Source organism: Pistacia vera, unplaced genomic scaffold (genome assembly GCF_008641045.1).
Source record: "Pistacia vera cultivar Batoury unplaced genomic scaffold, PisVer_v2 Contig745, whole genome shotgun sequence".
NCBI lineage: Eukaryota > Viridiplantae > Streptophyta > Magnoliopsida > Sapindales > Anacardiaceae > Pistacia > Pistacia vera.
In genome coordinates this window covers 404,948-419,356 of record NW_022196607.1, presented here as the reverse complement: position 1 = coordinate 419,356, position 14,409 = coordinate 404,948, and the positions used below count along the sequence as shown (strand labels likewise).

Sequence of the window (14,409 nt, the reverse complement as noted above, 5' to 3'; positions counted from 1 at the left end):
TTTTTTCTTTAATGAAAATCAGCTTACAATTCACGTAACTTTCTCTGTTTTTCTTTACTAAACTGTAGCCTAGAAGTTTTTCCTCCAAATCCCTTCAAGATTCACATGGTATCAAAGCCACCGACTAACTGTCAATGGCGAATTCCTCCGATTTTGATCAGTCAGTGAAATCAGGGACTAACATGCTCCATAGCTCGTCCAGCTCCTTCACTTCAGCCTTTCCCTCTAGCCTCCAAGTTGTAAACCCGAAATTGACAAGAGACGGTTACAGGGACAATTATAGAGTCTGGAAATCGCAAGATCTATTGGCAGTTGGAGCTCATGAGGTTGAAGACCATCTAACAGGTTTAGTTCCCTACCCTACTCCACTAATTGATAGTGAGAATGAAACCACTTAAGAAACTGGAGAAATTAGGGCAAGAAATTTAGTTAATCTAGCATATGTAGCTTGGAAAAGGACTGATAAATTTCTGATTACTTGGTTGCTAGCATCAATATCCGAATGTATGTTTAGCTATGTGTCTAAGTGTTAGTCATATACTGCTATTTGGCTCACTCTCGAGCATGAGTTCTTAAATGAATCTAAGGCAAGAGCTTTGCATCTTAAAAACCTTCTACAAAATACTCAAAAAGGGAACTTAACTGTTAGTGAATATGTGAAAAAGATGAAAGGTATAGCTAAGAATTTATCGGCAAGTGGACCGTTGATTTCTAGTGAAGATTTGTTGCAACTGATTCTGGATGACCTTGATCCAGAGTTTGATGTTGTCATCGTCAACTTAACCTCTAGGATTGAATCTAAATTTGATTCTGTTTCATTACAAGAAGCACAATACTTTCTTCAAAAGTATGAAATGCGAATTGAGAAGTTTAATTCTCTTGACTTCTCAAATAGTGCCGTCCATATTGCTGCCACTAATAATTCAGGAAGCTCAACATCCTATTCCACTTTACACAATAACACAATGTCCAACACAATGTTCTCTAATAACCTTTCTCTTTTACCAAATACGCCACTACCAGCTTCCTCTGTTCCAAATATACCAAATCATTCCTTTACACCTCAACATTACCCTCCAAATTGTCACTCTTAGCTTCTTGCTTCCAATACGGGAGTTTTACCTTCCATTAATCCCTATCCAGCTTCAGCTCATATAGGACAGTACGGAAGTCCTTTTTCTGGTAACAACACTCCTGGTTTTCCTCAAATTGGAAGAGGAGGAGGTAAGGGAAACAATAACGGCAAACCAGTTTGTGAAGTGTGTAGCAAAGTTGGACACACTGTTGTCTAATGCTACCACGGGTATAATTCATCATACAATGGTGCACCTCCCTACTTTGGAGGTCAAATTGGTAATCCTGGTTAGCTCCAAACTTTATCTACTTACTTAGGAGGACAAATTAATAGTCCTGGTCCATTTCAGCCTCATAACAAACCATTTTATCCTCCTATCTCTAGTGGACAACAGCTTTCAAGTGGACTTCCTTTTATCTCTCCTTATGGAGTGAATCAAGTCTCTGAGTTGAATTGTGGTAGTTGTCAACAACAACAATTTTCTGGGCAACAACAATTGTTAAGACAACAATTTTCTGGAACTACAAGTTCCAGTCTTGGTCAATCTGGGTTTACAGTACCTAGTCAGGAACCATCTAGATCAACTTAGGCATATTTTGCTACTCACCATAACCTACCTGGTTGTGCACATTCTGGTTCTGCAATGATAGCCACACCAGTAGCCACACAAAACCCCGCCTGGTATATGGATTCCGGGAGTATGGATCATGTTACTGCTAACCTGAATCACCTTAATCTTAGCAGGAGCTATGATGGAACAGAGCAGCTACAAGTTAGCAGTGGTGAGTACCTAAATATTTCACATGTTGGCCTTACATATTTACCTAGTTCTTTACATTCCAAATGTCTTTTTTTGAAAAATATTTTATGCGGACCTAGAATTGCCAAAAATTTACTTAGCATTTCTAAATTTACTAAAGATAACAATGTTATAGTTGAGTTCTCATCTGATTGCTGAGTGGTTAAGGACAAAGTCACTAGTATAGTGTTGTTGCAGGGAGAACTTAAAGTTGGGTTGTATCAGTTGAACCTCCCTTCTACCCTTACTTCTCAGACTTCATCAAATTCAGTTTCAACTAAAATTCCTGCACAATCTGCTTTACCTGGTTCTCGGTCCTTTGTGTCTTTAATAGAGTCTAATAAGTTTCCAAGCACTGTTACTCAATCTAGTTGTGTTTCATCAAGTATTGAGCATTCTTATAATTCAATACATGTTAATGTTAGTTGACCACTTTCGTTTTTGTCTAATTTTGACATAACGTCTCCAAGTTGTACTAACAATGACATTACTCCTAATAATGTCAATTGTACACAGCAGCCAATCAATAAAAGTACTTTTTTTTCATTGCTCAATCCAATGCATGTTGATGATATGAATGATAATGCACATTTTGTGTCTGTTGCGGATTGTTACTTACCTGTGAATTCTTTGTGTTCGCCTAAAAATGATAATATTTTAAGCAATGTGTTAGCTGCTACTATAACTGATTCTTTATGTATTGTTGCTGAAGTAAGGAATTCTTTGTGTTCTAATACTAGTGTTGCTGAGTCTCTAATTGACATTTTAACACCTTCAGTTCATATGTCTGCCTTCGCATGTCACGCGGATTCTATTAAAGATCTTACATATATGATATGGCATCAAAGATTAGGCCACCCTCATGCTGAGGCATTTTCCAAAATCATGCATCATATTCCTTGTACTTCTTTGTCTAAAACTAAATCAATGTCTGCTGTAGCTTTTTAATCATTTTCCAGCCTCTCACTCAAAGGCCACTGAACCACTTCCTCTTGTACATAGTGATGTTTGGGGGCCCGCACCTTTAAACTCCTTAGAGGGATTTAGGTACTACATTCAGTTCATAGATGATTTTAGCAATATACTTGGCTGTTTTCTTTAAGAACAAAGGTTGAAGTTGCATCTGTTTTCATTCGATTTCATCATTTAGTTGAAAGACAATTTGGATACAAACTTAAATGTCTTCAGTCAGACCAATGGGGAGAGTATAAAGGCTTGGTCTCATATCTTACTAAGGTTAGTATTCAATTTCGATATTCGTGTGATATGTGCATCAACAAAATGGTCGTAGTGAAAGAAAACATAGGCATGTTGTCGAGATTGGTTTAACATTGCTTGCACATGCATCTATGCCTATGAATCTTTGGTGGTGTGCATTCGATATAGTTGTATTCTTGATAAATCATATGCCATCATCTGTTTTACATTTTAATTCTCTATATCAAATTTTATTTGCCAGATTGCCTTTGTATTCTACATTGAAAGTTTTTAGTTGTGCTTGTTTTCCCTACTTAAGGGATTTTAATTGTCATAAATTCAGCCTATATTCCTCCAAGTGTGTCTTCATAGGGTATAGTCTTATTCACAAGGGTTATAAATGCATGAATTATGATGGAAAAGTCTATATTACACCCAATGTTAAATTTAATGAGTTAGAGTTCCCTTATGCACATGATTTTGGGCATCCCACCTCATCACCTATTCATACAGCTTTATGTGAACATAGGCCTTCCAGTTTTCCCTTTGTCTCCTCCATGCAGAGCTCTCGATCAACTGATGCTGCACCTCCAGCTTAAAGTCTCCAACAGTATCCTATTCTCTGTCAAGTCCACCACTGTCAATTGTTAAGGGTACTTCTTCTATAGCATCTGTTATACCCTTCACACCAAACACTACCTCACATAATCAGTCCACCATCCCTGAACAATCTACACTACATAAGTCACCTTTTACAGCATCTATTACATCCTCTATATCAGATATTTCCTTACACAATTAGTCCACCACTCTGAAGCAGTCTTCCCCATCCAAATCACCTTCTTTTTCATCATCATCATTCCCATACACTTCAACTCGTCTCACTAGCACTTATCACAATCAGCTTCCTTGCGCCTTAGAAGTTGATTTAACCTCTTCTTGGTTTCTTTCCTCACCTACAATATCTGAAACTTCATTACCACCCTACCATCTTCAAGTTGACTTGACTTTCTCATAGTTTTCTTCTAAGACTCAAGATGCTTCAGCTTTCACAAATGTGCATCCGATGGTCACTAGATCCAAGGCAACTCAAAACAAAACTACCCTTATTACTATTCCAGGGGTCTCTATCAAAGTTGAACCTACTTCAGTGAAAGAGGCCCTAAGAAGTGAATAATGGAAAGAGGCAATGTAGGCTAAATTTAATGCATTAGTAAAAAATGATACCTAGATACTTGTTCCCATGACCAATGATTTACATGTTGTTGGCAACAAATAGGTTTTTCGGACTAAGTATAATGCTGATGATAGTCTTCAAAAATATAAGGCTAGACTTGTTGCTAAAGGATTCCAACAAACACATAGGCTGGATTATTTTGAAACCCTTAGCCTTGCTATAAAGCCCTCCACTATTTAGATTATCCTAACTCTTGCTATGACTTATAGATGGGATATCAAGCAAATCGATGTTAGCAATGCATTCCTAAGTGGGACTCTTAGTGAAATAGTCTTTATGTATCAACCTGAGGGTTTTGAAAATCCTTCTTTCCCTGGTCATGTTTGCCAACTTAAGAAAGCCCTTTATCGCCTCAAACAAGCCTCAAGAGCTTGGTATGAAAAGCTGAAACAAGCTCTTTTGGATAAGGGTTTTAAAAATTCTATGTCAGATACCAATTTAATCACCTACAAACTTGACAGCTGCATGATCTACATCCTTATCTACGTTGATGATATTTTGATCATTGGTGGACATCCTACTTTCATTCAAAACCTGGTTCAAGACTTAAATACCTAGTTCAGTCGTAAAGATCTTGGTTCAATACACTATTTTCTTGGTATTGAAGCTACTAGGATAGCTCATGGTATTCATCTAAGATAGGCCAAGCACGTTTCTGATCTTCATGCAAAAACAAGAATGTTAGAAGCAAATGTGTGTACTACACTTATGGCAATTGGTACCAAACTGTTTTCTACTGATAGTATTGCCTTTCAGGATCTTAGCCTTTCAAGGCGCTAAAGATCCAGCATACCCAACTTGAGCAACATGTGATGATGAAGAGTCTTGCCAAATGCTTTAGTAAGAATATCAACAGGCTGCTCATATGAAGAAATATGGGCAGTAGTGATTAGACCATTCTTCAGTTGCTCTCGCACAATATGATAATCAATGTCAATATGATATGACAATCAATGTCAATATGTTTGGCCCTCTCATGGAACATAGGATTGGAAGCAATATGGTTGGCAGCCTGGTTGTCACAGTGAGAGTAACAGGAAGCTGAGCAGGGAAACCAAGTTTCGTAAGCAATTGAACTAACCAAATTACCTCACATATAGTAGAGGTCATAGCTCTATATTCAGCCTCGAAGGAAGACTTGGAAATGGTAGCTTGGCGCTTGGATTTCCAAGAAACCAGAGAAGAGCCAAGAAAAATACAGAAGCCAATGATAGACTTCCTTGTCATCAAGCAAGAACCCCAATCAGAGTCACTATAGGCAAATAAAGACAAAGTATTATGAGCAAGAAAGAATAAACCAAGTCCGAGAGCTGACTTCACATATCTGATCGCTTTGAGAGATACTGCCATATGTGACTGCTTGGGCTGGTGCATAAATTGACTCAATAAACTGACTGAATAATTGAGGTCTGGCCTAGTCATACATAGGTAGAGCAGTTTGCCAACTAATCATTGATAAACTATAGGACAGGAAGTAAATGATCATTCTTAGTGTTGTCAGAAGTGAACTAATGATCAAATGCTATGGAAGTGAGCTTCAAATTGGACTCCATGGGAACCAAAGATGGCTTAGAACCTGAAAGACCTGATTCTGAGATCAATTCCAATGCATACTTGCATTGACAGAGGCTAATTCCCTTAGAGGACTTGGCAACTTCAAAGCCTAGAAAATACCACAATACACCTAAATCCTTCAGCTTAAAATTGTGGTGTAGCAGCTGTTTAATATGGTGGATTAAGGCTGGATCATCACCTATTATCACAATGTCATCTACATATACAAGAATCAGGATAATGTGAGATTGATTTCTTTTGAGAAATAATGAATAATCTTACCGAGACTACTAGAAACCACCATTCAAAAGAGCTGTAGTTAGCTGATAATTCCAGGCTCTAAAAGCTTGTTTCAATCCATATAAGGATTTATAGAGCTTGCATACCAGATTCTGCCCCCTTGCCTTGGAAAACCTTAGGGAATGTCATGTAAATTTCCTCTTGCAAGTCCCCTTGCAAGAAAGCATTGTCTACATCAAGCTGATAAAGAGGCCAATTGTTCATGAAGGCTAAAGCCAAAACTGTTCTAACAATAACCATCTTTATAATTGGAGAGAAAGTCTCCTCATAATCAATCCCAGCCTACTATGTATATCCCTTAGCAACCAAGCGTGCCTTATATTTGTCTAGGGTGCCATTAGCCTTATACTTAAGTTTATATACCTACTTGCAACCAATGAGAGCCTTACAAAGGGGCAGAAGTACTAAGGACTAGGTTTGATTGCTTTCTAATGCCTGAATTTCTTTTTGCATAGCAGTGACCCAATTCTGATCTTTAGAGGCTTGTGTAAAAGTAGTAGGTCCAACTAAAGAGAGATTGGATAGGAATGCTTTATAGGAAGGGGATACATTAGCATAGGAAACAAAATTGGTAATGGGATAGTGCGAAGTATTTGCTGCAGGATTATGATGTAATGTAGATTGGTATGTCTACTCTATCTTCTAAGAGCAGGAGGTGAAACATGAGTAATACTAGGCATAGAAGGAGTGGAATGATCAGGAACAAAATTATGAGAAACAGTAGATTCTGTAGACTGGATAACAAGAGAATTAGCAGTAAAATGAGGTGAAATAGAATCTATAAAAGGAGTTGGAATTGACTCTGAAACAAGGAACTCTGAATCAATAGGAAAAGGATTCAAGGAAGATGTTGACAAGGCAAAAGGGAAAACATTTTCATAGAAAATGACATCTTTGGTGACAAACATAGAATGAGTAGACAAATTGTGTAAAATCTAGCCCTTAGGTAAGAGAATAACCCAAGAAAACTGAAGGAGCAACTCTAGGATGCAATTTGTCCTTAGAAGGTAAGATTGTAGTATAGGCCAAACATCCAAAGACCTTTAAACGATTCAAGAAAGGTGGTTTGACAAAAAATTTCTCAAAGGTGACTGACCTTTAATGACTGCAATAGGCAGCCTGTTAATGATGTAGACAACAGTTTGCACACAATACCCCTAGAAATGAGTGGGAATATTGGACTAAAGTTTTAAAGCCTTAGCAACCTCTAAAATGTGCCTGTGCTTTCTCTCAACAATACCATTTTGTTGAGGAGAATAAGCATAACTTTGATGAATGATACCTTGACTACTTAGGAGTTCATGACAATCTTTGTTAAAAAAACTCTAAACCATTATCAGTCCTAATGCACTTAGGAGTCAAATTATATTGTGTATGAACCATACGAAGGAAGTGTTTATTGGTAGAGTAAGTGTCTGACTTGAATTGCATAAGGAACAACCAAGTAACCTTAGAGAAATCATCTACCATAGTGAGAAAGTATCTAGCATTCCCATGCGTAGGTGTTTTATAAAGACCCTATACATCCATATGTAGTAAATCAAAGTTTTTTTTTGTGTTTGAGATGTACTATTAGGGAAGGGTAACCTGGTCTCTTTGGCTAGAGGACAAACAGGACAATGCATAGAGTGTAAACTAATTTGAGCACTAGACCTTGACAAACTGGGATGAACAAGAAGCAAAAGAGAAGAAGAGGCATGTCCTAATCTTTGATGCCATAATGCAGAATTATGAGATGAAGATAATGAAAACATGGAAATAGGCATTTTATTCAAATTCATCTCAAAAGGTACAACCCGTGATGATTCTACAGTATGGCAAACAGCCTTATTTAATTGTCCTAAGTTTGATACAAAAGTGGAAAGTTTCAAATTTGGATTAAAGAAATAAAGACCTTGCCTATGCTTACCAATCCCCTTCAATTTGCCATTGCAAAGATCCTGAATGAGACAAAAATCAAGATAAAAGGTAACAAAGTAGTTGTTAGAAGCAGCAAGTTTGGAGACTGAAAGTAAATTGTGATTGAAATCTGGAACATATAGGACATTTGGTAGATGTAAATTATTGTCTAGAACTACAGACCCTACATGTTTAACATATGTTCTTGTTCCATTTGGTAACCGTATAAGGTATTTTGCAGAAGGTTCTATAGCAGTAGGTATTCGTAGGACATAATAATCAAATGTCATATGGTCAGATGCTCAAGTATCAATTATCCAACTATTCTTATGAAGGTAAGACATCAAGGCAATAGAATTACCTGCCAAGTTAGCAATGGGAGGAGAAACATTCTCCTTTCCTAGTGACTGGAGGATGTGATTGTACTGCTCAGTAGTCAAAACAAGACCGACAATTGAATCTGAGTTTCTAGTGCTAATCATTGATCTTGAATTTCCCATATCCAATTACTCTGAAGTATGCACTTGATTGGGAATAAATTTTGACTTGAGTTTGCTTTCCCTTTAGTGAATTGATGGTCAGGAGAATACTTATGCAACTTGTAACAAGTTTCTCGTTTGTGACCAGGAATGTGACAAAATTCACATTCAATGTTGGGCTTCTTCCCCTTATATTTTTGGCGTTGATTCTGACCTTTGCCATTTTCAGAATGATTGGCATAAGGTACTGTAGTTACTTCTGAATTCAAACTCAAGATTTTCTGACTTTCATCTTTATTGAACTGCAGTAATTTTTGCTGATTTAGATGCTCCAAATATGCTTTTGCCGAGGCACTATTAGGTGTAAGAAGACTAACCAAGGAATCAAGCTCATACCATAGTGACTTCAATTTACTATAGTAGTTGACTACAGAGTTAGTTCCTTGAGTTAGGTTAATGATTTCTTGATGCAACCCAAACACTCTAGTCCCACTCACTTTGTTGTACTATTCTTTCAAATCTTGTCAGACCTATGCAACACTTGTAGAGTAAACTATATTATTGAAGATCTCTCTCAAGACTGAATTAAAGATCCATGCAAGCACCAATGAATTACATCTCTCCCATTGTGGAGCCAAGCTAGAATGTACAGTCGATTTTGTGGAAGTACCATTATAACAAATCCAAGTTTGTTTTTGGCACAAAAAGAAACCGTCATGGCTCGACTCCAGATGCTGCAATTTTCAACTCCAACGAGCTGTTCAAAAACTAGTACAAAGCGTGGTGTATCTGATGGGTGTACATACAAAGGTGAGTTGGAGTCAATCGACTGAATGGTAAGTTCTTCCGTTGATGTTGCCATATTTGATTAACTAATTATCAAATTGATTGATCTAGAATCAAATTCAAGTCGATTCGACTAAGAATTTAGATTGAACAGTAAAACTAATTCAAGATTTCGAGCTAAAATTCAAGATTTTGAACCAAAAAATTCGAAGGATGAAGCAAAGAAATCAGGTGTTCAAGTTGATTGAACTTATCTGAATTAAAGAGGTTCACTCGAATCGACTCGTTCTCAGATTAGGGCTGGAGATTTTGTCACTCTGATACCATGTTAATAAACGAGAGAGTAAACAAATGTAGCTGAGTTTTGGGAAAATGAATTCTTGTCTTTACTAAAGTGTTACTGTTCTTTATATAAAACATAGTAGCTCAGTTACTTATTGAGCTGAAGAGTGAACTAACTCACTCATTCTAAACTAACTCAACTTAGCAAGAATAAATTACATTAATACCCTTTACATCTAATAGCCTCCCTTAAAAATAATTTCTCTGGGCCTTTTCCTCGTTATCATTCCAATAACAGGATTAAAAAACTGTAGACATCCCTATTTGTTGACACCTCTAGACTTCCTAGACCATACTCCAATTTGCAAGAATAACATTAGAAAATACATGATCTTTTTGACAAGTAATTGAGTATTCAAATTAGATAGAAAACATTCTAACGTTCAGATGGTGACTGACAGATTGAAACTGTTTATTGCCTAATAACCTTTCTGCTAAACTGGGCCTTTTGCTGGGAATTGTTTATTGTAATTTTTAATTCACTCCATCCAAATGAAATAAGATATGTAGGAATCTTGAAACTCTTAAATCAAACATTCAAACTCAATAAAATGTCCAACAAACTTTCATCAAAGGGATTTAACTTTAAAATGAAAATAAAATACAAATAGGTTGATAAAATGTGGGTGGCCTGGCAGATAATCACAGAAACTCCGTTCACTTTTCACCTCGCTCAAACTGATTGACCTCCTTGCCTGATGAGAACAATTCTAGGCCAGAGAAGGATGTCCTTGACCTCTTGTAATTCATGAACAACATTGGTTATGATCATTCGATCTTGTGGTATCTCCATTGAACATGCCACTCTAACCCTCACGATTGAGATGAGGCATTCCTTTCTTTTAATGTTTCTTTCTTGTACCAGTATACGATTAGTAGCAATAACCTCTTCAACCTCATTTAGAAGTATTGGATCGACAATGTCCATCACCCGGTCAGGCAAGGCCATTTTAGCAAAATTGTGAAGATTGAGGCCTCCCTCAAACATAAGGTCTGTGGGCCTTTTCCTTGTTACCATCTCTAACAACAAGATCCCATAACTTTAGACATCCCCATCTTTCGACATCTCACTTCCAAGACCATACTCTGCAATTCACAATAATATTATATTAGGAAGTATATGATCTTTGACAAGTAATTAATTGTTCAAATTATCCAATCTTGTGGTTACCTAGGGCTGCATAGCCTATTGTTCCTCTTACACCAACAGAGCTACTTTGGTTTGGATTTGAGACTTCTGGGAGAAACTTTGCTAGACCGAAATCCCCAACATGAGCTGTCATGTCGTCATCTAGAAGAATCTAGAAGAACATTGCTAGGCTTCAAATTGCAATGGAGGATTGGCTCATGGCAACGATAATGGAGATAATCTATTGCAGATGCCACATCAATTGCAATGTTTATTCTCTAAAGAAGGGTAAGATTCTGAATTTCAGGTTGCTCTTCTTCTGTTTCTGGACCTGGGTGTAACCACTTGTCAAGACTTCCATTTGGCATGTACTCGTAGACAATAGCTTTAAAGTCATTGCCCTGAAAATCAATACTTGAGCAAGAAGTAATGACTTTTACAAGATTCCTGTGACGAATATTTCTCAACGCTTTACACTCTGCCATGAAACTCTTTGAAGCTTCTCGATGCTGAAGATTTAGTACTTTGATTACAATAGTTCCCTTTTCGTCAAGGATACCCTTAAACACAGAGCCGAAACTTCCCACACCAATCAAGTTTGTTGAAGAAAACCCATCGGTCGCTTTGAGTAGCCTATCATATGATACATTCGAAAGTGATTTTATCAACCTAGATCCAGAATCGGAAGGTTGTTTTCCTCCTCTGTCTAAGCCAACAAAAAATGAATAATGAAATCATGGTTAGTCCTGAAAGGACACTTCCAATTGAGATCAATATTTTGGTTCGCAGAGAGATCCTCTCTTTCTTTGCGTTCTTGCTTGTGCATTTGAGCAAATGTAATTCAGCTATTCCTCCACAAAGTCTACCACTATTTCTGACAAGTGATATTGCACTTGCATTTGCAAAAACTCCTTTTGATGGCACTTCACCCTCAAAATTATTGAAGGACAAGTTTAAATTCTCCAAAGTTAGTGTCTCTAAGAATTTTGGGATTTGGCCAGACAAATTGTTGCGAGAAAGATCAATGATTCGAATACCTCTCAGAGAACTCAATGATGCAGGTATAAATCCTTGGAAAGCATTGCCATCTATTAAAAGTGATTCTAGACTAGAACAAAGACTAAGTTGACTCGGAATTTCATCTGACAAATTATTATCAGACACATCAAAACTAGATAGAAGTTTTAGGTTACCTATGCTTGGAGGTATAGATCCAATCAATTGGTTTTGGGATAGATCTAGTAAAATTGACAGATACGTTATTTCAAAAACTTGTTTGGGTATGGTTCCAATAAGGTCATTTTGGGAAAGATCCAAAATTTCCAATTGTTTCAAATTTCCTAGGCTACTAGGGATGACTCCTGATAGTTTGTTATTTGCCAACCCTAAGTCAATGATTTTTGACAGGTTCCCAAAAGAAGAAGGAATTTCACTGGAGAGTTTGTTGCTAGAAAGATCTAAAAATACAAGGTTCTGGAGCTTACCTAATTCTTTGGGAATTGCGCCTGAAAATTTGTTAAAAGGCATACACAACAAAGTCAAGTTAAGAAGGCCGCCTATCCCTGATGGGATTGTTCCATATAGATAATTCCCACCAACAAATAAACATTACAGTTTAGTACTAGAAAGGTTACCTATTGAATGGCGCAAGGGTCCTCTGAATTGGTTTTCAGCTATGGAGAACGTCCTCAAATTGCTGCAGTTGGCCAAGAGTCGATAAAACTCATCTCATCACCTTCCCCACTTCCTAAATTATTAGTGTTCAAACTTAGCCATTGAAGGTGTTGCATGTCTCCAAAATCAACAGAAAATTTTCTTGAAAATTTATTTCTTTCCAACTCAAAATGTCAAAGTTTTGAAGCGTTGGATAAAGATACCGGAATAGATCCTCCAAATGAGTTATTTGATATCGGAAAAAATTGGAGACGAGGAAGAGTAAGGCCTAAATTTGGTGGAAGACTTCCCTCAAGTTGATTCTCAGACAAAGAAAAATTAACAAGGGAGGAGAGATTGTATATAGAAGGGGGAACTACACCAGATATGTTGTTTCCAACAATTCCAAGAGTTTTAAAATTTTTCATTTGACCCAATGAATCTAGAATATTTCCTCCAAGAAGATTGTAAGCCATAGATAGCTCTTCTAGGGAGGTAAGATTCCCAAGAAAGGGTGGGATGCCTCCTGTCAAACTATTAGAGTGCAGAGCTATGAATTTGAGGTTGAACAAAGAGACAATCTCTGATGAAATTTTCCTAACCAGCTTTTTTTTTTCCTAAAGATAAGAATTTGAGCCTGGAACAACAAGACAAGTTGGCTGGAATTTCTCCCACCAAGGAGTTGTTTTGAAGCCATAAATCTTCTAACCTGAACAGTTGGCCAACTTCAGGAGGGATTTCACCTTGGATACTATTGTTTGCGAGATCAAACTTCCGTAGGAAGCTGAGGTTGCTAATGTATGGTGACAAGGACTCGAAGAAACCTCTAGAACGTAGGCTTAGGATGGTGACTCTTTTATGCTTGCGACCACAGGTAATCCCCTCCCACTCGCAAAAGTGGCGAGAATCATTCCACGAGTTTAGAACCCCTGGAGGATCATGAATAATCTTTGACTTGAAGGCTTGCAAAGAAACACGATATGTCTCCTGTTGAGCCAATTTGGAACTGACAAAAGTGGTAACTTGCATAGGCGTGATGCAAAAAAGTAAAACAGAGCGAAAGCAAAGTGAGTGACTTACCATTGTGTTCATTTTTGAGAGTGAGATGTGAGCTTGCTTCACCTTGTCGCTTTATATATGATGAGTTTGTGAAACTCTAACGCCTATTCTGTGGCATTAATTATTACAAATCTTGACTTAAAACAGGGAATTGACTAGTGTTACATAACTTTACTAAAGATTTCCTTGCCGTGCATATAATGGTGAAGAAATTTGACTTCTGATTGAATTGGAGCCGTTGGATTCTCTTTAATTTGATGGCTGTGATTTAACTTGGACTGATAGGCAAAAATAGCAGCGTCTTTACTTGACGTAAACGACGTCGGAGGCTTCACTTATTTAACAATAACTTTACTAAAGATTTCCTTGCTGTGCATATAATGGTGAAGAAATTTGGTGTACTGGTCTATTTCAATATAATTTTGTCACCAAATGACAGTGTCTTTTTCAGATTTTGTTTTCCTTCTTCAACAATTTTGAATGAGTTTTATGCCCTGTGTGATAGTTGTTGGAATCGAATTTGATGTATCCAACACAAAAAGCTGGATATGTGAGCTAAGGTTCAATGTGATAATCTTATATGTTTGCGCACATTATATAATGGTGAAGAAATTTGACTATCGTTACATAATTATATTTTTTACAATTTTTTTAATTTTTTCTTACAAAATCCCATGAAATATGATTTTTACTCTTAATATACCGTAAAAAAATCAAAATCAGTTGAATTTTTGTTAATCATTATTCATTTATTTTTTAAAAGAGATGTGTAGGCCTCTTGCACTTGGTGTGCCACACACAAGAAATTAGTTGTTGTGAGTGAATGCTGAAATGGCGTTGTACTAAGTATTAATGGAACGGTGTCGTTTTGAGACAGCTCCAAGATGATCTTGACCGCTG

At 37.0% G+C, this 14,409-nt stretch overlaps 1 protein-coding gene and 1 pseudogene across 1 annotated transcript; both read right to left on the bottom strand.

Moving 5' to 3' along the window:
- Nucleotides 1-5,084: 5,084 nt before the first annotated feature.
- Nucleotides 5,085-5,658, bottom strand: LOC116115533 (uncharacterized mitochondrial protein AtMg00810-like). Its single transcript, XM_031401672.1, has 2 exons — nucleotides 5,398-5,658; nucleotides 5,085-5,165 (listed from the first exon to the last, which is right to left on the bottom strand). Exons 1-2 carry the CDS (start codon nucleotides 5,656-5,658, stop codon nucleotides 5,085-5,087), a joined length of 342 nt encoding a protein of 113 aa, XP_031257532.1.
- A 4,683-nt stretch (nucleotides 5,659-10,341) lies between these two features.
- LOC116115532 lies at nucleotides 10,342-13,479 on the bottom strand (annotated as a pseudogene).
- Between the last annotated feature and the right edge of the window lie 930 nt (nucleotides 13,480-14,409).

Excerpts from the sequence above, each read along its gene's own strand:
- LOC116115533 (XM_031401672.1), bottom strand. The coding sequence starts at position 5,658 with ATGGCAGTATCTCTCAAAGCGATCAGATATGTGAAGTCAGCTCTCGGA. Across the intron at positions 5,166-5,397 it reads TGACCTCTACTATATGTGAG|CCTGTTGATATTCTTACTAA; the intron begins GTAATTTGGTTA and ends TCATATGAGCAG.